At 38.7% G+C, this 24886-nt stretch overlaps 1 protein-coding gene across 2 annotated transcripts in view; it reads right to left on the bottom strand.

The window, feature by feature from the left end:
• pigg (phosphatidylinositol glycan anchor biosynthesis class G (EMM blood group)) overlaps positions 1-24886 on the bottom strand; it is a 104323-nt gene that overhangs the window by 37237 nt on the left and 42200 nt on the right. For both annotated transcript variants that reach the window (XM_042493499.2, XM_042493498.2), the window contains exons 8-10: positions 24297-24581; positions 9700-10097; positions 5438-5629 (exon numbers count right to left, since the gene is read on the bottom strand). In XM_042493499.2, the coding sequence (XP_042349433.2) occupies positions 5438-5629; positions 9700-10097; positions 24297-24581 (875 nt within the window). The remainder of the gene's footprint in view (positions 1-5437; positions 5630-9699; positions 10098-24296; positions 24582-24886) is intronic.

Raw genomic sequence — 24886 nt, forward strand, 5'->3', positions numbered from 1 at the left:
TTTTCCTTCTTTTTTTTCAACTTTTTGTTAGATCAGAAAAAAAACGCTTTTGTTTTTTCTGAAATAATACCATGATTTGGAAAGGTAAAGTACACACAGAAGCACTTTAACGAACAATGCTTTCAAGTCAGTGGAGAATAATAATTTGTTAAATGCTACCACTGATGTGTTGTAGCAACACAGAATTGCCTTTGAAACAGGGTTATAAAATGGTTTACCTCTTGGGTAATAAAGCTGAATTTTCTGTGTGAGTATCTGTCTGTCTATGTGTGTGTATGTGTGTGTGCGTGTGGCAGGGGTTCACAGGTGTTTTGAGACGAGTTTGAATATATTTCCATTTTTAAGCGGGATCGGTATGCATGAATATTTTTAAATTGGGAACCTTCACAACAACAGCCCCTTTCTAGTTAAAGCAGCACATGATAAAAATGGGTCATGTTTTGTGCAGGTGTGAAGCACATACACATGCAGATGAAAACAAACATTGTAAATGCTTCTTGTGGCTTTGCCTTTGGTAGAAAATATGCCATAAATGCAAAGGAGGGGGACGGAGACTGAAGCAAACTTTGGCTGTGACGTATAGAGGCTTAGACAGGCTTGGCCCTCAGCCGGCTGCTTTGATGTTGAGCTACTTCCTATTAGAGCACTTAATTTTTTCTGTTACCTTGATTGTTCCTTTCTCTATAGATTTTTTTTATATTGCTTCTTAGTGCTCAGGTTGTAATCAGTGATCTTTTAATATCCAGTGAAATAAAAAATAATGCAGAGTATATCTTTGCCCTGTCAGTTGACTGGTCGTCTATTTTTAGGCTCATTTCTGATGATACCATAAGGAAGGGTGTGTGTGTGTGCGTGAGAATGGAAAAACAGACAGAGAGACAAACTGTATCCACAGTGACATCAATCCGAGTAACTCTTTGAACCGTTTAAAGTGAGCAGCGTTGGCGGTTCTCAACCCCATTAGCCATTTTGAAAGATGCAACAGCGCAATTAGGCAGAAGGCACAAAGGGAAGGCGAGGAGGGAGCCGGGGAGTTGTCAGGCGGCTTTACTCTGATAAAACACACAGAAAGAGTAACCCTGGAAGACCAGACTTTAAAAAGGGTCACTATACAAAGTCATTCCTTTTTACATTCACATTATGGTGCAGAAAAAAAAACCACAGTGAAAAAACATTTGGGGCTTTATAGTTTCAGAGAAAAAGAAACTGCTCTGATATTCTATCTACAATAACCATAAGGTCGACTATATGGTTGTTCAAAAATACCAAATAATTAGGCCCATGGGAAATTTTCACCATTATTTGATTCCAGCAACTCAGCAGTTGGAAGCTATACTATACCATAACAAAGTACTACTCTGGTATAATTATCGAACATGGTATAGGCAGATATTCGCCCTGTTGACTGCCATTGGCCTATTGGCATATAAGATGAGCTTCACTGATGAGAGTGGACCATATTTTTCTGTATGTCATCAATTTTGCACAGGCTAAAAAGCGCGACTCAAGTTAAGTATCCAGTGGTCCTTGGGACAAACATGTTTGGGACGAACAGAGATCCTGTGCAAGGATGCCTTCAGGCCAAAATGACTCAATAAACTCACTATCAGCACCTCAGGGGACTCACTTTACTGTGTCCCTGATAATGAAAAACACAACCACGCTGAAAACAGCCCGAGAAGAGCTCGTAACATTAGCTTTTAGCAGCCAGTGGCTTAAACTTACTGCTAACAAAGGTTGAATAGAGTGCTCCAGGTATGATGTTTTTCTGAAGGCTTGTGTGAAAGTTAGCATTGCCCTGGTTCCCTCAAAAAGCCTTTGGGATTTTTCCATTGGATTTTGGATATTTCCAGAAAAATTAGCTCTGTGTAAACACATGTTTATGATACTTACATGTTTTGTTCAGCAGGATAATCTTCACAAATGAACACCACTTTAAGCCTACATGCAAACACCAGAAGTAAAAAAAAAAAAAAAAGGCTACAATTGAACTACACTACGGTCAAACTACATCCCTTCCACTATGATGCTGTAAAGTCGTGTTCGGTGTGATGACGTTTTGTACTCTCATTTAGCCACTTGATAGCAACCGTATGGAAGACACATGGAAGCTTCAAAGTTCACGTGGTGGGGTATTTATTGACATATTTTATGTCATAGAACAGAACGTGAAAGTCTTTTAAGCTCGTCTTAACCACAAGCCTTATTTCAGGCATCTAACCAAAAAACACATCCAAAACACCCACTGACTTCAAGATAAGGGAACCGGAAAATACTCATTTCCCAATTTTAGGGCTCATTTCGGCACGTCTCCTTTGAGGTACATTTTGATGTGTTCAAGAGTGTTGGACATCTTAAATTATAACATTCTCATAAGGTGTTCAAATGAAATCTGGTAAATTTTGTTTTTGGCAAAAAAACAAAAAAACTTGAATTAATGCAGCTGTTTGAGAAAGAAATTTGTTGATGTTTTCACAGTAAAGCAAATATTAGAGAGGGAATTATGATATTTCACACAAAGGCTGTAAACGGCACTGGAGGAAGTTATTAAATAAAAAGGAGAAGAACTTTATTTCAAAGGTTGTTTTTCATAAATCTGTATTGTGCTCATTCAAAGAAAGTGTAATGAAACACAGTTATTTTCATATTGTATATTTCTTTGTTTCTATAGCACAAAAGGATGAATAAAGCAAAAAATAAAAAAAATAAACTACACTAACAAAAACCCTAGCATCAGCTATCTGCAAAATTGTTATTAAGAATTTCACATTCCGTGCATGTATAACAATTACAGAAATATAGCTTCTCCTTGCTCAATAATCAAAATACAGGACCTGAGACAGACTGTGTGTCATTGTCACAAGATTAAAGTTTGTCTCAGTTATATAAAAAATTTTGGCAAGCAATCCACAGCTTGGACCAAGTCTAAAATACATCCTTGAGGCGGAGCGCCATAATGATCAACTTGCTGAGGTCTGAAGAAAAAGCTAAAGGACGGGCTCAACATCAACCTTGTCAATCATACGCTTCGTCAAAATGAGCCGTGGTCCCTGCATGGCTTTAGTCAGGTGTCTTTGTGTCGGTGAGGGTGAGAGGTTGAGCTTTTAATTAGGTGAGCAAGTAGGAGAGACTGCCAAGGAGAACAGGAAAGGTTAGGGAAGGCCAGGTACTGGTGGTAGATGAAGGGAGGTCAAGAAAACTAGACAGGAGAACTGTGTGCAGCCCTGCACACTCATTATTTTCTGACGGGGGTTAGTAGGAGATAACTCTGTGCCAAGCTACAGTCTGCAGAATGAAAAATTACCACACTTAAGGAGCGGCAGGATTGTCGATTTCCTCTCGTATTGGACAATGCTAACAGTAGCTATTACATATAGATTGTACAGGATCAGATGTATACAGTGTAAAGAAGCATCAATCTTCAAGAGTAACGATGTATATTTAAGGCACAAATTAAACATAACTTTTCATTATTCCGGTTGAGTTCAAGGACGCACAGATTGTCTGGGGTGCACTGTAGGGTTATGTGAACATGAACTGTTTTATAATACACTGTGTAAAATGAATGTGATTATGAACGTCGTATGGTTGATTAAGGTTTGGGAGATTTCTACCCTCAGGTATATACCACAAGGGTTTCAGTGCAGCTGCAGGTTTAAGACATCCAAACTGTTCTTAAGATTTATCTTTCAATGATAGCAGGAGGAACTCGAGAGCAATTTAAGAACTGAGATAAAAAGGTTTATCCCCAACACGCTCAAAAAAGCACCCTCCTTATCACTAAGCAGTACAATAACTAGTAAAATTTCTTCATGTCTTTGCATCTTATATGAGTACAAATGTCTCCAATTCTAGGTTGAGATTATTTCTGGTCTCTAATTCTGTCAAAGAGCCTGTTTGAATCAAATCTGTATTCCAGAAATTCCGTTTGTATGTTACCAAACTGCTTTCTTAGTTATGTTGTCGTGCTAATGCAATTAATTACTTTCTGATAATGAATCACAACATTCATGTACCATGTAGGTTTCACGAGGCACTGGTTTGGGAGGATGGCGTGCAAACAAAGTGCAGGACCCTGACACCAAAACTTCCGGTTTGCGTCCCGATTCCTGACTTAGGCCGATGTTCTAAATGGATGCGACGTGAGTGAGCATCAGTGACTAAATCAGTGTGACTGTTTTCTATTAGCCTATTCTATCCCTAAAAAAATCCTGGCAATTGCTAAAACCAGGGTGAATTTCACCTATTTCAACTAACTAAAGTTGCATTCTTAAGTGTCATCTTATTGCATGTCATATCAGCACAAATGCTCATTTCGGGCCGATGCTGATATTTTATTTGAAAGCTGTTCGTGCATCCATATTAGAGACTATGAATGTCAATAAAATGTTGTGCCACTCAACTGAATGTTCAGATATTTCACTGGATAAGTGGAAACTCTGACCTGAGCTGGTTGCAATAAAGGAAAACTCAGGGGATCAGCAAAGTCATTAGGACTCATCCTATGGGGACAATGACCGTCTGCACAAAACTAGATGGCAACTGATCCAAAAATTTTTGAGATGTTTCACAGTTGGATCAACAGACAAACCCATTACCATCCCTAAAGCTATTTAAGTCTAAATACACGGTCTCTGAAATACCTTTAATAATCATTTAAAAAGTACAAAATGGTTGCTGTTCAGTGCCAACAGGTGCTAGGATTCCCTGGCCTGTGCCGTATGTTGCACACCTTAAAACACTCAAAGGAGTTTCTGCGCACTCACAAACTTACAAACCCTCCAACAACTGACTTTTCTTTACTGCTCAACAATGGAGAGAAATGCATGGTTTTGTATTTCAGTCATGGAAGCTAAAAAAAACTAATTTCAAGCCAAATGAAAAGCAAATTTACAAATGCATTATCCCAATGTTCTGCATGTTGTTACATTACCTCTTCACTATCCCTGTTCAATCTGTACTCTAATTAGCTTACTGCTCTGTGTTGTGAAAATGTGACTTTGTTTTCATCTTTTCCAGAGGACAGGAGGGGTGGAGGTTTGGTGGCTGTGCCAGAGAGTTTGTTTTGGAGGAGAAAAGAACTGTCGATACTACTGCATTTTTTACAGACTGTCAATTTAAATCAACAGCTCGCCTTTCAGTGTAATTAATTTAAGACGCAGTCAGAGTTGCTTTTAGGACTCGATGGCACAATGGGTCGGAAAGATTTACTGTAGATAGATGTAAAGAAAAAAAACCGTACAGCAGTTCATCATCACAGCTTAAGAGATACGGGTGTGAGTGCTCGTCCCAAGTGACACATGCAGCACTGCAGCCTGCACACTCAGCTGCATCAGAGCAGCACTCCTGCCCTCTAAATCAACTCGCTAACAGGGTACAGCCATTTGCCAACTGTTATGGTGAATGAAATCACGATCATAAGGTTCACAAAACTTACTTGGACGTAGTTCGACCCGAGTGTTGCCAGGGAAACAAGACATTGCCGACAGCTGCCCGGTAGCTGTAGACACCCAAAAGTCCGAGAGCGAGGGCAACCTTGGAGACCCACGAGCACCGTCTTTGAACCAGGAGGTAGATAAGAACCAAACAGAAGGCAGCCAGCAGGGAGAGTACGGTCCTGTGCTCCGAGCTGTAAGAACAACAGACAGACACACGGTCATGAGGTGAAGAAAATGCTGTGCACTCTGATATGAAGTAGCTCTTTGAATTTCAGAACTGAATTTCATTTCAAATACATTTACACTACATATTTCATGCATTTCAACATTTTTATTATTTTACCAAAAAATAAAATGAGAATGCATTAAGGTGGAGGTAGACCATTTTTTTGCTTTAAAGCTGTAGTTGATCATTTTTATGAAAACGACTGTCGCATTTGCTGAAACTGTGTCCCTTTTTTCATCATTCTGTGTCCCCTGTCCAAATTCAGACATTTTTGCAGGTCTGTCAGCACAGCCGGTACTTTTCACAAGTTCTATTTTTTCCTCAGTCAGTTTAGAGCTGAGTATGCTCTGCGCGCCAAGAGTGTGGTGCAATCCATACCAGAACAGTATATACAAACACACACACACACACACACACATATATATATATATATATATATATATATATATATATTCCAATAGCACTCCGAATTAACATTCCTGCTACGAAAATATAAAAAATCATATGTCAGGAAATGTTTTAATTGTGGCGGGCTGCCACAAATAAATGATTTTGTGGAAAACCCTGAGATAGCGCTTCTGTTTCCCTTATAGCTATCAGTACCTATCCCCACTTCCGAAATGGTATCATTATGAGTTCTTTGCAGTTACTATCCTTTGGAGAGTGGACAGCTGAACAACCAAATTAACTGTGGGCACTGTAATAGTGGCTAAGCTCTGAGGAAGCGATCTGGATTTGCGACAGCAGTGGAAACACGAGTGGCGGAAAACTTGAAAAGTTGTCTTGTTTCCACTTTAATTATATGATCAATCAAAACAAAAGCTTAGACCTTGAAGTAGACTATTTATTGAGCAGCAGAGAACATTTTAAGGAGAAACACTGTCAGTCAAATCCTCCAGCAGTAGTTTAAACTTTAAAGAGGCACGGATCTTCAATTGTTAACCGAATTTAAGGCTATATAGTTTGAAATTGCACTGCCACTGAGCACAGACAGGTAATAAGACCTCAGAGGACATATCAAAGTTGAATAAAAGCCGTGTATTTAGCCATTCTCTGGATCCGACAGCAGTGGAAGTTTTGAGACAAGATGAGGCGTAACGCTACCTCGATCTCATTATCCAAGCAACAGGCAGTACAGGTGGGAAGAAAGGGCAACGCTGGACAGGGAAAAGGTCAGAATCCACATCTCTATTCCACAATGTGATGCATGTTAAAGAACAAACCATAATCCCCTGCCCCGTGCTCTTGACAGAATATTAATGGCTCTGAAACAGTCAGTTTTACTGAGAAATCACCGTTTTTCTTCAGCCTGAGCAATCACAGGCTATTTTCCCTTCTTGAATCTTCTTCGAAAAAATGCTAAGTGTAGGGTTCTGTCAGCTTCCTCGCCAGGAAAACACCCTTAAAAATGTTTCAGTGTCAGGAGAAAATACTTGTATAATGTTATACCCTCCCTTAAATGTCTGATGACCACATCATTCTGGGACTTATTTTGTTATCAAGTGTAATTTTCTTGCATTTCACTCAACCTGCCTCGTCAATTTCCTATATTTCCCATAATGGCCTTCAATATTCCCCAGAGAGGTGAACTTGTTACATTGATCTGTTTTGTGTAGGTGGAGAGACAAATGGAAACTGCCACTGCATTGCATTTGAGACTACTCACAAATTGGTATCTCTGCCTTTTTACAATAAATCTATCCCCGTGTGACTGCTGAACGTCGGTATTTAAACAGCGAAAGAAGCCTATTAACTTTCATTCTGTTGGACTTCCACTAAAACCTCGAGTTTACCTCAAATTTGTTCCCCATCTCACCCTCAGCTGTAGCTGTGTTAAAAATGAGTTCTTATAATGTCCTGGCAGCTACAGGCTCCCACACATCTGCGTAAAAAAAGGAAAGGCTAATAATCCTCAGCCCTGCTAGCAGCCCCATGTTCATTACAGTCCACACATAAAAGTGTTGGACAGAACAAATAACATGCTGAGGATTTGGCTATTCTTAGAGCCTTTCCAGTAGGAGTTCAAATAGTAAAGTTTTTCTTGGGTAACAAGAGGCAAAGACATGGAGTTGTACACTCATTAATGCATGCATTTAACAGATTCTCTATCAAATATACTTCCAGACAGACTTCTGAGATTCGATATGATCACTTTATATGTCTAGCTCTTTAATGGGAACTCCAAAGACTTCAGAGAAGCTAAGGAGAAAGACAGACCACTCCATCTTTTTGCTATTCATAGAGTGGTGCGGCTTTTCCCCAGGGAACCTCTTAGGAATCATAATGCTGCCAAGAGTAATTCTGAATCTTCCAGGTAGCTGCTGCTGTTAACACTCTGTCTTTGCTCTGCTGCCTAGTAAAAACATCCAAGTTCACAAGCCAACAAAGCCAGCCAGCTACAGGTAGCGTCGTTAACAGTTTGGAAATTAGTACCCACCACTGGCCAAATATCGGTGAAGTGGATTTACAAGACTTTTCCATGACTTTTAGGCAAATTTTCATTCATTTACATTCTCTGAAATGACCATCAGTACTCCTTATTGGTTCTTTTTCATTACTATAAAGGAGCTTTTTAAAATATACATTATTTGTGTTTAAACAGAACTTGGAGTAACTGGTTTTAAATACTGGTTTTAAAATGAACATGTCTAAAAAACAAAACCCTCTACTTTTTTTATACTTTATTCTGAAATGCTGATTGTAATGCTTTTTCTTAATGTGTAACCACTGTTCCGTGCATGTAAACTTTGCATTTGTTTTGAATTAGGGGTGAAACAATGCATCAATCTGGTCTATATATTGATACAATGACTAATCCAATATTATTGATGCAAAGGGGAAATGTTAATATTATTATATTATATATATTGTCATATTTAAGATGTGCCTTTATTTTGAAATTTCCATGGTGTGTCTGTGTCACCTTTTTTTGTCCAAATGCATCTCCTTTCTTAAAGTTCAGACAATGCTTGCAGCCTAATGCCAGGCAGATAATAGTAAAAAATACACTGAGGATATTTACTGAAATCGTCTCATATCTATTGTTGGCCTCTGAGTGTAATTTTAATTGTCTCATGGTACATTTCATTAAAACTATGGTGACAGAAGCAAACATTGAAATGGCCCTACCTAGAGCCAGTGTTTGGTTTGTACCGCAGAAACAACATAGTGGATTCTGTGGAAGCAGACCCAGGCTGTATGTAGGCTTAAAAGTCTCAATCTCAGGTAACAAAAACATGATGATTTTTTTTTCAGGTGAGTAGTTATGAATAATATATACCATTTCTGCCAATACATCTATCCTGCATACTGGACCTTGAAGTTGAAGCTTTTGGTGTCAGTGATACTACATGTTTAAATGAAGGATGAAATAAAATAATCATATAGGCTGTAGGGACTGGAGACTGACGACACCGCTGTCATGAGTGACATGACGGTCAGTCACTGGCAAAGATGCAGGTGTGAAATAAAAACCAACCTCTTGAACCATTTTTAAATAAGTAGTAGTAATTGCCTCAATTAATTAACTAATAACAGCTGCTTTTTTCTTATGTTTTTCTGCATCCTTTTTTCTTCGAATCCTGAGCAAATTAAAAAAAAAAACATGGTGAGAAGTTACAAGTTACAGGACAATTAAAAGGTTTAAAAAATGGTAACAAAACAAAAAACAAAAAAAATCTGAATCTACAGATGATAATTAAAATAACAGTAATTATAAATGTTGTTTTTTGGACATTTTTTTTTCCTATTTTTGAATTATTTTTGACTTTTAATCATTTCTTTTTTTGTCTCTCTCTCTCTTTGTGAAAAGTAATTTCCAGGTCATTCTTACCTTTTCCTAATTTCTAGCAATTTGTGGGATATCTCTTACAAAGTTGCTCAGTGGCTTTTAAACTGTGTATTCAAAAGAAATCAAACCACTTTTCTCAGATTTTAAAGGTGAAATGCATGTGAAATGCATCCGAACGCAGCACTAGAAAAACTGATGTTTCCCAAATTTCAAAGGGATCATTTTAAAGGAATAGTAAAGCCAACCTGTTGAGCCAGTGTCCCACGTCTGGAAGATGAGCCCACTGCACTCCGGTCTGGTTGAGGGAGCGCAGCAGTCGGCAGCAGACCAGAGTGAATGGCGGAGTGGCTAACGCTAGCCACTTCTCTGAGGAAATCTCAGCCTTGGGGTGAGCAGAGGGATGACTGTCTTTGGAAGGGAGGATAGACTCTTCTTCTTCTCCAGAACCTCTCTGCTCTCTGAAGTATTTGCGGCAGACATCCTGGAAGACGGCGAGGCAGAGGGTGTTGAGCAGGAAGTACCAGGTTTGGTGCTCTTCCTCTACGAAGCTGCTGGCCGCCAAGCTGAGAGTGTGTCCGACCGTGCCGGCCAGCAGCAACACATCCAGCTCTGACAGCGACCACTCGCTGCTCCGCAATGGAGACTGTGAAAGAGAAGAAAAATGTCCAAAATGGTGTTCAGTGTGGTTACGGTCATGACAAAAAACATTTGTATGTTACTTCATAGATGCTGAGTCATTATTTTTCTCTTGTCTGTTGGTTTGGTTCTCAGTCTAGTGTCTTATAAATCAAACAACAGATGTTCAGTGGGGGAAGTAAATATTCAAACATTTTTAATGCAGCTATTCGTGTAGAATTTAGACCAGACATTAATATCAACTCAATAAAACTATCAAGTCCATAAAAAAAGATAAATGCAAAAAGGTGGACTAACACAGGAAAAAAGTATTGAACATGCTAAAGGAATTCTATCTAACACTTTGTGGCGAGGCCTTTGTTTGCAATGCCAGCTTTTGAGATGCTTCAGTCTCTCACAGTGTTCAGATGGGAGTTTGGTTATTCTTCCATAAGGACAATCTTTAAATTTATGGCACATAACTGTTTTTAAAAGAAATCAAATAGCTCAGATTTGAAAGGTTTTAACGCATGTGAAAGGCGTCAGTAAAGAAAACTGGAAGGACCCTTTCCATAATGTTTTTAGACAGTTCTGAGTCTGCTGAAGGCAAAAGCAAGCATTTTTAATGGATGTAAACTGACGATGCGCAATTAACCATAGGGATTACATTTGCAGCCTGTTTCGCTGTTTACTGGACCAATGTCAAAAATGATTGTCTCAATTAGTCACCCAGACACAAAAACAATACTGAAGTTTCTCTTTAACCTGATACCTTTCCAAAATGGTGCTAGAGATGCAACTACCACAGATACACAAGCCCGACTACACACTTAACCTATTATCCCCTCGCCCACCTGTCTGTGCTGTGGATCCACTGGCAGTTATAACAGTTCAACTCAATGGGATAATTATTTAGATCAAACTACTGTGTGGGTGAATCACAGCAATCTATTTCAATATTAAAATAAACCCATCAAGTGACATTCATTAAATGACCTATGCACTTCATAATAAAACTGTTCAATTTGCGACCACTTATACCTGCTCTATTATCTCAACCACATTGTTTCAGACTCAGAGAAAACTGTCCATTGATGCACACTGTATACTTTTCACATCCACATTTGATGAAAGATTACATCCAGACTGCTGATTTTTTTGACAGTCATTCATTATAGTCTACTTTATGTATAGAGGCTATATTTTGCCATAGAGCAGCAGACAGTGACTGTGATCTGTCACTCATAAACTGTGCTCGGTCACCTGTGGATGCCTCCATCACACTTTTGAAATATGTGTTTCAGCACCGTCCAATCGCGTTCTTGTATGCAAATAATATTGTTTGGTAGTGACAGCACATCGCCATGCGAGGCAAGTTCAAATGAAGTTCAGCCAACTTCTTAATTCAGCAGCATTATTTTAGTCTAACAAACAACTACCAAATATAGACATGCATCTTAGCCTGTGTTCACCTTGATGAAAAAGACTGCCTGTTCTTACATTTTCTGCAGGCTACAGTACCAGTTACTTTAACTGAGGGACTGAAATGACTTATTATTTTTCCCAGCTTTCACACACATGCCTGTCTACTTTAAACAACATGCTGTGTCAATAAATATTTAATTCAGGTAGTTGTGTTCCAAAAAAGAAAAAACAACATCACACAACTGTGGCAAATTTAGGATCTACAGCTTCCAGGTTGCATACATTTTCATACATTATAAGTATTCAGGTTGTTTAGTATGAAACTCTTTCAATCACATTTTTTGTTTCCAAGTTTTTTATGACCGCCTCCCAGATTATAGTAATAATCTTGAAGATTTTCATTTAAATAAAAGTCTGGTGAGTCACTATGTATCTCAGTATGACATAATAAAATGGTAATTAAGTCTATGACCCACTGATGAAAGGTCAAGCATGTGTAGTGTTACCAAATGGGTGTCTATGGCGATATTCCCTGTAAAAATCATTAGCAGCACATACTGATGTGTTTCCATTAACTAACAGTGATCCGGCTTTTGTAACATTATCAAATGTTTGACGATCAAATCATCACTAAAGTTTTCAAAAAATAAAAAAATGAAATGGTCAAAGTTATTATGATATTAAAGGTGTACTGATGAATTCACATCCTCAACTCATGCACTGAGCGATATGCAAGAAAACATACCACCTTAAAAGTTGCTGGCAGCTGCTGGCAGTAACCTCTGAGCGAGTGGCACAGTGAATTAAACAATCTATTCTCAGTTATAGCTGCAAAAAGTTAACTGGTAAAGGTTAAAAGGCAGCAAAATATGCTTTCATTTTATAATTATAGTTGACCAATGTATGAAAAACTTCCACAGTATGATTAGTGGTTGCATAAGCATCAAAACCACCCACAACTCACCCCTGAGGGGCGTTGAAGGTTCTCTTTTGCCCAATCAACGGACAGCAGCCTTTCTAGCTCCATCTTTTAATATATGATCAGAGTTTAGTAACCCAACAGAGGGGTGATGGAAAATTGTATGAAATGGCTCTCTTGGTACCGTCTACAACTTTTCACAACGGAAATACAATAAAATCGTTTTTAATTTGTATGGGGCTGAACTGAACTGAACCAGACCGCTTGGTGGAAACAAGACATTTGTGCTAGGTTAAGCTAACCCTCTTTTGACTGTAGCCATCCTTTATTTAGCCAAAAGACTTACTGAAATTTAAAATATATTTTCCAAGAGTGACCTGGCTAAGAGGGCAGCCTAAAAAAAAAGTTACAACAATAAATACAGACAAATACAACTATCACACTATACAAAGAGCGAGCACAATCTCCAGTTAAAATGCAAAAAGTGCAATCATCAAATTTCAGTTGTCATTGTAGCAGTCACATTGACCAATAGTGCTATTTTCTCGACCTTTTAAAAGTGACTTAAATTCCACCATAGTGATCAGTTCAGACAGCTTTAAGTCACTCTGTAGGTTATTCCAAGTGGAGGGGGCAGCAAATTTAAAAGCTTTTTTACCAAGTTCTGTGTGAACTTTGGGGACTGTCATCAAATAAGTACTGTAAGAGCGCAGACCATACTGATTCTGGTTTTTACAAATACAAGTACATAAATAAGAGGGAACCAGCCCAAGTAGACTCTTGTATATAAAAAACGGCCAGTGTGAGAGCCTGCGGACAGACAGAGAAGGCTAATTAGCAGCAGCGTACAATGTACAGTGGTGTACGAGTTACCCACAGCCAGTAATGGCTATCCAACAGACATATATGAGTACTATCAATCTTCTAATCTACCTTCCCTAGAAAGTGAATAAATGTCAACCTATTCCTTTAATTATCAAAAAAGACTGTTATACAATTGAAACAATGAATGAGCAAGGATATTCTCTTCAACAGCATAATATGGTAGACTTTTTGAGCAGCCTCAGGACCAACACATACAATGAAAAATCCATCAGTCAAAACCTCAACTGAAGCCTATTGTGCTAAAATGGATAAAGGATATTATTCCAATACCCTGTCAATGGCCCTCTCCTCACCATGACAAAGCACAGTAAAATGACAGGATAATGACCTTTTTGTCTAAAATATAATCTTTTGCCTTAAATTTTTGGAGGACTTATGGTGCCATCTTTGCACCCATGCCAGTCGATCATCATATTTCTATGACTTTAGGCCAAAGTACTGTAAGCTTGACAAATAAGTCGCTATACCTCTGGAAATACTTCAAAAATTCGTGGGTCTAATATGTGTATATGATTTATGATTTACTAATGGCAGACCATTAAACACAACCTTCCACCATGCAGTTGTGAAACACCCTTTCAGACTCATTTGTGATAGGACTTCCCAGCTTTTTCTGTGAACAAAGATCTTTTCACTCGAGCAAAAACAAGAGATGGAAACCTAGTATATGGCTAAGCTGAGAATGGTCGGTGTGCTAAATTATGGACAAATTGTTAGAGGGACAGTCAGTGATAGTCTCTATCATCTGCAGTTTTCTGTAATGGACCCAGTAATATTTGTTCTTAAAGTGTACTGAATGTGTTTGACTCAAATAATTTACTGCTTTAATTTATTGATGTCACAATGATGCTTTTGTCATAACATTGTTGTTTTGGATTCCTCCTCTAAAGTTTTATTGTCCTATTTCAGTCACTTGCCATTGCACAGTGGACAGGCATGAGTTTGTGTTACTGTCGCCCTGTTTACACCTGGTATTAACATGCATCTCAGGTGATCGATTCACAAGTGGACAGCTCTACATACAGGTGTGGATGCATCCAATGGTCTGGGCTGCATATGGCCCAATTCTTTGTCCTGGGCCACACTGAAGAAACGCCTACTTAGCTGACGTCAGCTTCTTATCAGACCCAACTCCCCACCGAATAAAAAACACTTTCTGTTGCTGTCATTACACGGGTTAGATTGCAGCTTTGAAGGACCATCTCCAGAGCCACTCTTCTCCTGGGGAATGGTCAGTTTAACATCTGCCCAGTTAGCATTAGCCTATTCTGCAGCAGCTGTTAAATAGTCCTGACAAACACTGTATTTAGAAAAAGAGGTTGTGCTTCAACAATGAGATTCTCAGTGGAGTGTTAAACTCAAAATCCAATGAGCTCATTTCCAAAAACTGAAAAGGTAGCACATAGACAGACAGCAGACAAAATATTTACAGTTCACTTATTTATTTCACTTATTTTATAGTGATGTTAGGCTATATAAGTAAAATTTGAGTATTTTGTCCTCCTTTACTTGAAGACTTGAGATGTGCTACATTTAAAATTTTTTGGAGAAAGTCCAGGCAAACTGACACAAAAACAGTCGTTACACCTGGCAATAACTGTTGGGTAAAGTTAACAGTTAGCCCTGTCAATGTGTATACAGGCAGACTGTCAACTGTCCCTTGTGTGGAGCTCACACTCCTACAGCAGTTGTGTCCTATAATGGTGAATGAAATGATTCATGTGTTTTCTTGAGCAAGGAGATCCAGTTACAAGTCTTCATTTGAGATTCATTTGGAAATGTGTTTTAATGCCAGGTGTGAACAGAAAGACTTAGAGTGGCTCACCTATGATCGGATCACCCGAGATGCATGTTAACACCAGGTGTAAACAGGCTCTGTGTTCAACAGAACTGACCTAGGTTGCATGCCATGACAATGATTAACTTACCCACAGCCTCAAATGTTGAAACATAGCCAGATAACTTTTGAGCCTCAGCCTCCAGACCATGAAAGCACAGGGAAGACTTTGTTTGCTTTATCTGGATCCTAAAACAACATTATGCAGCTTTTAGATGATTGTTGAGCCTCATTCCCAGGTTGTCAAATGATTCTCAACAATCAACTAAAAGTTGCATAATTTTAAGGAGCCGCAGCATTTATTTATGGATAAACTGAAACCTACATTGTACATTTACTACCAATACCACTCTTTCTCTTACTCGCTTGACCACACACATTATGTAGCTATTCCTCATTACAGCTACACTACTCTTACATGCATCAAGCCATCTCAACACCCTATGAATATAGGACTGCACAGCAACAACAAATGTGGATGTATTGAGAAAGTGGATCAGATGATTGATCACAGAGGCAAAGATATTACCAGCTGAAACACCATAGGGCCTTTTTATTTGGAGAACATCGACAAAGAGGGAAACACCAACACACGACCGACCAACGGTGTAACTTCACTCACTTCATCAGTGACAGACTTTTGCCTCAGAGGACTGGCCCCCACTTTGCTGCAGTCCAGCCTAAAAAAGACAGCTTATTAAAATGTTGCTCCTCACAAAAGTTTTCAGAGACTCAATTATTATATTTGTTACGGGGGTCTTTTTTTAATGATGCTGGTATTTTACACCTGGCATTTCTGTTTTCTCCAATTTCTCTTCTCAAATATTCGCCCACTTGTCACCTCCTTCATAGACACCACTTTTTTTTAAATGAAGTACACTCACCTTTAGGTTATTAAAATTCATTCAACTGGAATTCTAATCACATTTTTGTTGGAGTGTTGAGTTAGTAAGTGTGCTTAATCTTCCCGTCGCAGAGAAACTAATCAGGATACCTCTAATAAAAGGTTTGGATGCCGTCCATAATGCAGTCATTTGTCAAGCCAAAGCAGGCACAGCTATGCACTTTGAACCAAACTGATTCAAGTGATTATAACAAGACTTTATCTGTCTTTAGGTCATTTCTTACCCTTTTCACCCCTCAGTTTGGAACTTTCTTGCACAATATCTTTCTTTTCTTGCTTAGTGGTTACTCTTGTTGTATTTTGGAAGTATTTAAATAAATTGATAGTTGCTGAAAACTGTCGGAAAAGATGCAAAATTTACAAAAGCTGATTTCATCCTGTCAGAATAATCTTTCCTGCACATCATAATTAATGCTAATATAGTGTACACTAAAAGAGTGTCATTATCTAGTCTCAATATCAAAATAAGTGTGTCAGTCATGATGTAGAGGACACACACTCATGTTCTTCCTCACTCAGGTTATTACAGATATAAAGATTTTGGCCATGGAGATAAGCTATGATTGTAAATGTCTAATCACCGTTTTTGGAACAAGATATATCGGTAATAAATGGGACAAATCCATAAAATGGTTTCAGAGTAATCAATAAAATGTTAAAATTGATTCCATCATCAACTTAAAGTCAATGTAAGGAAGCTGAAATGCTAATGTGGCTTTACTCTTTACGGTCCCTCTAAGACTAGTAAAAAGTTGTAGTTAAAAATATATCTGCAGCAGGATTTAGAACTAAATGAACACAAGTAACAGCTTTAATAGCTGAAGACAGATTACAGCTTCAGTTTATTATCCATAAATGTATAGTGTTATGAGCTTTTACAGCCTGTAGCATTTAAACTGTGGCTGGTCTGCCATTTAGGATCCAGCACTTTGATTCTCCTCTGTGTGTTTTTTAATGCATTTAAGATACAGACCTATGTGTTAATTGCATTACTTTCCTGACATAAATCTTCATTATAACACACGGACAGTAGTGCTGAAACACCAGTATATTTTTAAATCGATCATTATTCAGACATTTATTAAAAGTAATGCCCACACATTCTCTTGTTTCAGCTTCTAAAATGTAAGGTGTGCCTACTTTTCTCTGTTATATAATTGTACATCAAATTAAAAATATATTGTGGTGTGGGGAATTTTTTTACACTATTCTTTGAAATCATTTTTAGACTGAGTATTTAGTCAAATAATAAAAATAAATGATCACAGGTTTAAGGATTAAGACATTAATTGCAGCAGTAACGGTAAATTAATAAGAGTAAATTATATTTTCCATTTGATTTTATGGTTATTGTGTCATTAACAGAGACAAAACGGTGTAGTCTAAATTTTCCCTAAATACCTATGGTTCATGTGTGTTTAATGCATTCATTGATTTATGCTGGGGTATGCAGCTTTATGGAAAGGGCAAAAACCCACAAAAAGAGCAGAATTTTGATAATACACCCCTCACCTACGGCTCTCCTTTCTCTATCCTAAGCCCCTCCCACCAGACGACCACACGCATATAAACACACTTTACGTGTTTCCCATACACTAACTTATTTAATCTTATTTCACTGTAGCACTCTCTCTTTAGAAGACCACACATGAGACAAAAATTCACTACCACACCCTGCGGCCCCTCTGCTTTGCTCTTCGCTACTGTGGACTGCTTTGCTGAGTGGACATGCTCTTCAATATGTCAAACTTTGGACCTTAATAAAATGGTGATGTATGAGTTTTACAAACATTCACGCCCTCTTTCTGAAATGACCCAAGATAAGCTAAAGTCTCACCATCATATTTTTCAGAAGCCTGAAAACAGGAGGAAGTGCAGAATTCTAGTGTTCTCTCAGTCCTCTTAAATTACAATATGCTCAACATTTATCATGGAACTTAAGCCCAATCACGCAAGAATAAAACTGACTACCTCAGCTTTAAGTTGCCTTCATGACGTGAGCCGAAACTTTCTGACTGTTCTACCTTTCAAGCCAAAGTCTGGTGATTTCTCTGCTTCTCTTTACTCAGCCAAATCATTACCTGCCAGCTGAGCTAATGCATGCACACTTTTTTTTTTTTTTTAGACATTTTTGTGACGTTCACACTTAAAGAAAATATTCCACAGTCTTTTCAAGAAAAAAAAAAAAAAACTACAGTACATTTCCTTCACATGCTCCAGTGTATGGATTTGGGAGTTTATTTTTTCACCCAACCTAATGGCCCGAGTGGATTCCTTCAGACTTTTCTGCCCTGTCAGCACTTTTGCAAAGTTCCCAAGAGGGAAATGAGATGTAACCTTTACAGATAAATTATAATGAGCAAAGAGGTGCAGCAGTAAAGAGGACTCATCTTTTAAGCCAATTTAAACAAACACTTAAGACTGAATGCATCCACCTTCGGAGTAACTAGTCCCACTATATCTGATGGATAGCCCGCATTTAGAGCAGCTATCTAAACATCGCTGGCACTTACTTTTATTTGTTGAAGTAAATTTTAACATAACTGCTACAGGGGGAAGACAAAATAACATAAACAAATTTGAACCACAAAAAATCATCGAAGCACTGCTGCAACAGTGAGCTGTTAGAGATGATGTGGCCTCTTTTCTCCCTGGTAATCCTCATTAGTTTGACATCTTATATGTAAACATACAGTTTTTTGTCTTCTTTACGGCCGACAAACACTGAAAACAGGCATTCATCATAATATGACCTACCTTTGTTACAGCAACTGTAATGGTGCTTACATTACTACTGTGTTTAAGTCATTTTTAATGATGTGTTTACATAAATCTGTCCTTCCCATTCCCTTGAAACATGATGCTCATGTAAATATATCAACTTATTTTTGTAGCTGTATGTGAAGTCAGCCTCTCCCTAAATCTGCTATACTAAAGAATGTTTTATTTACAGAGTTCACACTGTTTTCAAAAGTGTTTTAAGAAGAGCTGACATTGTGATGATTTTGACGACGTGGCCATAATTGCATCATTACAAAAGAAACAGCTGTAAACTCTGACATGACTGATTGCAGTTTAAAAATTTGAGCGATTAAGTCCAACAGAAGCCTGGGAGAGTTGCATCAGTCAATTATTTTCATGCAGCTCATGTATGTGGAGAGCCAGCAGGAAGCCAGCCGGCTCAGCCTGAGAAAAACTGCACTCAGCTGCCACTTTATTCGGCACACCTTGCTGAAACTAATGCATACTAATACAACAGTCATGCAATCAGCCCCTCCAGGATTTTGCACATTTTGGGGGCGAATGTTGCAGCCATAAACGCCTAATTTCATAGCAGTTTTTCTCAAAAATTGGAGTGCATGTTGAAATGTTTTTAGGGCATTTTTTGCAATAAATATGCAGAAGCAGGTGAAAATTATATACTGTAAAACTTCAATTAATAGCCCGTGCTATTATTTACATCCACATATCACTGAACTCAACAGGCTTATATTTAGGACAGGTGTCTCAATGGGACAAGCTTTTATTTCCTTTCACACAAAACTGTTTCCTAGCAAGAACCTAGATGAAATTGTTTATTTATTGTTTACTCTGCCAGTATCACTTCTTCTCTGATGCTCATGGTATCCTAAAATTAGCTGAATAACTGAATTATAGAAAATCCTACAAAGCTAACCATGTGTGCAACATGTCCATATTAACAAAAGTTTAAACATTTATAATTGTATCTGTGATCAAAGCAGCTAACTACCTTTAACTCCAGCCAACAACCTGGTTTTATATATGCAAAGAACTTCTATAAAAATGAACTTCATGGTAACCAGACAGGCCTTTGTCTGCTGCTTATGCTGCTTTAGTGGACACTGTGGCTAATTGATGGGCAAAAATTAGCAAACAAATCTGCAAGAACTAATCTTGTAAGTATCATTTATGGTCCCTGTATAACATCCAAGTGCTCATGAATTACAAGCATTTCCCACACGCTGTTACCATATGGTACTGCTCTCGCTGCCTGCTACGATGAGTGAATGAGAGGCGGTTGAATCGGATTCAAGTTCAGACAGCCTTGCAGCTGCACTCATTGAACGAGACAGAATAAACCGTTCTGGGTAAAGTATGTGAGAGAAAAGTATGAAGCATATATTAACATCCATTTATCAATCGGGGTCAGATGTGTCTCTGATAATGTCGCCCATGGTTCAAAACTGTTTATCCCTATTTTAATGCAGAACTTTTGGGCATTGCTGTCCACTGTCTTCTTAGCAGTAATTTCTATTTGTAAATCTTAAACTGATGTGGGGGACTGCTATGCTTGGTGAAAATCACAGGAAACTATGTATACTATGTTTGGTCAAATTTGTGGAAAAGTTGTGGTCATTGGACAAAAACTGCAAGGCTGCACAGAAATCAAGGGAAGTGAATGAATTTACACTAACTGTTGTGACTTCCATTCAGGCAAATTTCCCTTAGGGGACAATAAAGCTGAAGTTGAAGTTGAAGTTTCAACTTCGTGATTACTTTAGAGGATGTTGTTTTTGGTTGAACTGTATTGCAATAGACAGAGAGCTGATTCTGTTATTCAGCCTAACTCTCATTGATAAACTTAGTGTGGACAAAATAATAGAAACACCTGTTGGTATAACACAATACAGTTTAATAGCACTCAATATACGTCCAGGGTGAATAAACACCTCTAAAACTTTGGAAACACTGAACACTGAAACAGTCACAGAGGGAGATTCATTGCAGGACTGTTGTGTTATTCTGCATTACTTTTAGCGTGCCTGAGTGTATAGTAAGCATACTCTATGGGTCCGCTGAAGCCTGACACTATTTTTGGTTTATTTGCCCAGTGAACAACTTTCACTGGAATTAACTGGGCAAGATCTTGGCATCCAGTTCTCTTAATATATCCATTCTGCAGCTGCAATGACTGATACTTGGTGTTAACCAGCACGTCCATTGCTGCTGTTTCCGAACAGTCGAAGGTCTTCGGGCTATTTTAACTTTTTCCATCAGGCCGAACTGACATAACCCGCCTTTGGCAACAAGACGGCATAACAAAACTTTCTCTAATTGAGAGTGGAGGGCACAGTCACTCTGGAGACACACGATGATCTCTACAGATTCATTCATTTCTGCTGGAATGGAACATTTATGATAAGGGGTGCAACGATCGTGAGGTTATAAAGTGCGTTAAAAACATATGCCGTTTAAAATGATGGATGATGTTCATCAATGCGGCAGTGTGTTTCAGACATGTGAGCTGGTTTTAATGGATTTTGAAAACAATGGGAGCCTGTGACTTCTGGGACGCAGAGTAAACCTGCAGCAGAACAGACTGTGGCAGCATCTGTAGCTGATTCACGTCCCCTCTGTTGTGCTCTTGGCATTAACAGTTAAACTCTGTAGTTTTAGAAATACTGAGTCAGGGTTCCTTTAATATAACTCTCATGGTCACGGCACTGAATGACAAAAAGAATCTCATACTTAATATATGTCTCAACAAAACCATTTTGAAGTTTCTGCATTACCTCTTTGAAATCTGGAGCGACATCACTGCTCATCGCTGCTTTAGATGCCTATCACAAGTATTTCAATCTCTGAACCCAAGCAAATTAATAGTTTTACTTTTTATTTTTTTTCAAAGAAATGGGAAAAAGCCATGTGCAACATGGTAAGAAATGTTTCACAAATTGCAAGAAATAAGCAGATTTAGTAAATTATTATTTTTTTAAAGCTAGTGAAAAATGTTTAGGTAAAAGGGACAAACTACACTTATAATTATCTGAATTACACATTTAGAATTATGCTACAGAATATTTGTAGCCCTTTTTCCAAGTTTTGATTGCCTTGTCTTATTTTCTTCCTTTTTTATCCTTTTGCATTTGTTTGTTTGTTTGTTTGTTTTACTAATTTCCAGGTAATTCTCTTGTACTTTTTACTAATCGCTTGCTAATTTGGGGGTTATTTCATCTTGTGTTGCTCACTGCCTTCTTCCCATGTTTTTTTTTAAAGGAATAAAGACATTTTTCTCAGGTTTCAAGGGGTTAAAACATCAGAGAAGTTTTTCACTGATATAAAGTGTCCTCACAGAAACCATAAACTACACATATCCTGAGATAAAACAAGGCAGCCTATATATTAAAAGATGGAAATACCTTTGAAATTATTGAATAAAAAAAAGGACTGCGGCACTTGCTTTTGCTAAAGAAGAAGAAAACCCTAAACTACCAGAATGCACTGCACTGCAGCAGACCAATAAATGCTCCTGTTGGTGGGTGACAAAATGCAAACTTCTCCATATGACATAATGGCGGCCAGCTGGTAACAATCTCATATCTGGTAAAATGTTCAGCTAAAATATATTTCTGAAAGACTTCAGGAGAAAAAAAAGGAGTAAAAGAATCTTGCTTTATAATCGTTCAGCACTGCCTAGTTTTACCGTTCAATCAGATTTTGGCATGAGTTTGAGAGAGAGGGAGAGAGAGAGAGAGAGAGAGAGAGAGAGAAAGAGGAGAGCGCTTCAGCTGTATAAGGAAGATAAAATTGAGACAGAATGGCACTTCCTAACAGAATGTACAAAACTCCAGCCAGTCCAAACAAAATATTTCCCCAAATTCAAACACAAACATCCTGATTTTGACCTGATTACCCAAATAAACATATTGCAAATCCTGCTGGGGGAGCACATGGAGAGCCGCAGCCTGGCAGCAAAATATGTCTTTACCTGCCACACTCTGAAGAGCGCACACCCTCACACACACACACACACACACACACACACACACACACACACACACACACACACACACACACACACACACACACACACAGTCATCATCATTATTATTACTGTTTTATTATTAGTTCTCTTTTAAAATATTGTTTCTGATGTCCATCAGTATGTTCATCTTGCATTAGATAATGTTGTTGACATAGAAGTCGTTGTTCTTGCTCTATATTCTACCCTGTATAACACATGTTAAAATGTGCTCTGGCAATACTAGTCAATTGTGGTCATGCCAGTACAGCCGCCTTACTTTGAAAAAACTGAATGAATTTAACTGAGAGAGAGAGAGAGAGAGAGAGAGAGAGAGAGAGAGAGAGAGAGAGAGAGAGAGAGAGAGAGAGAGAGATGCAGGTCTATTTCTTTTTTTGATCTGCTAATTCTTTGTGTCCACGTTGGTGCAGCCTGTCGTTCGATCAACAGCATACAGCAGAGTTTCATGAGGCAGGCATTGGTTAGATGGTTGAAAATCAACAAACTAAATGGTATATGGACTTGCACTTGTATTGTGCTTCTGTAGCCCAGACCACTCAAAGCACTTTCACACAACGAGTCACATTCACACACAGGTATCCGAGGCTACCGTACATGGTGCTACCTGCTACTCAGCTTTTAATCATTCATACACATTCACACAGCAAAGAAACAGCCATCAGGAGCAATTTTGGGTTCAGTGTCTTGCCCAAGGATACTTCGGCATGATGACACGAGGAGCTGGGAATCGAACCGGCGACCTTCTGATTACAGGACAACGCGCTCAACCTCCTGAGCAGAGGCCCTTCAAAGCTGCTCCCTACTTATCAGCTAACCATTTTCCTGTGCAATACTGTAGAGTAGTTAAGGAGTAATTAAGAAGGCTCTTTGCAATCCCCCATTAAAAACACATGATAAGCTGTGCATACAGCCAAGCACTATTTGATTAATATAGACGGCGCCCGAAGTCTTAAATCAACTAAGACGCACTCAGAGTGATTTTTCAATTGTCTTAGTTCCAAGAAAATCTCCTAAAACTTTTTTTTTCTCAGACCTTTGTTTCACAGCACATTCAAGTGATTTAAAGCTGCATTAGTAAAGACTTTGCTAACTTAGCTAAATCACAAAGTGGGGGTACAACAGACAAGAGCGTGCTATCCCCCCTGAGCCTCGGTGGATTTAGGAGATTTCCTTTCAAATAAATTCTGATGGTCTCGTAGGTAATGTTTCTCCACCAGCAGGATGTGACAATTTAAATTTATAAAAGCAGAAATCTATCTTTTAAATAGCGGTTAGTGAATCCAGCTGTCTGTGGGTCGAAAAACTAACATGAGATCTTTTCCCTCACTTTAGAGTTCTTTGTTAAACCTGCTAAACTGTGAGGTTTTACATCCAGATCACATGTGCATACACCTCTGAGGGCAAACATCTGTTCCACTCTCTACATGTGAGTGTGTTCGTGTGTGTGTGGTATATTTAGGTGCACAGACTCACCTTCCCGTGAATCTTTGGTCCCAGGGGGAGTCGGCGCATTGCCATGGAGACAAGAATACAAAACATTGCTGAGGAGAAGGCAACAGCAGCAAACACCAGACCCCAGGAGAGGCTGCAGAAGTAACAGGAGCTCTCTGCCGACGTGCACACCAAGACGTGCACTGAAGCGAGCAGCAGGCACAGGAGGTAGAAAGGCAAGGAGAGCAGAGCTGAGAGGACCGGGAGGTCCACTGCTGCGTCACCGCTGAGGGCTTCAGGCATCGCCAGCAGTAAGACCAACAGGAGCTGGAGGGCCAGGAGAGAGAGAGAGAATAGAGAGGGACGAAAAACACCTTAAATCGACTTTTTGTTCAACTCATACAACCACAGAAGGCTAGAGTACACAGTATGAGAGCAGTGGAGACAGTGTTCCTTTATTTTGGCAGTTACAGGTATATACCATGAAGGATTGTAAGTTACCGTTTGCAAACATGCTTGCAAGTGAAAGTGAAATTAAAAGCCAACCCCAGATTCACTCTTGCTTGGTGTTTCGCCTCATTATTTTTGTGTTCTTTAGGGCTCTTTGTCTCTTGGACACCTGCTGTGTACGG

This window comes from Plectropomus leopardus, chromosome 8, assembly GCF_026936395.1.
Source record: "Plectropomus leopardus strain MGB_pleo_1.0 chromosome 8, ASM2693639v1, whole genome shotgun sequence".
NCBI classification, from domain to species: domain Eukaryota; kingdom Metazoa; phylum Chordata; class Actinopteri; order Perciformes; family Serranidae; genus Plectropomus; species Plectropomus leopardus.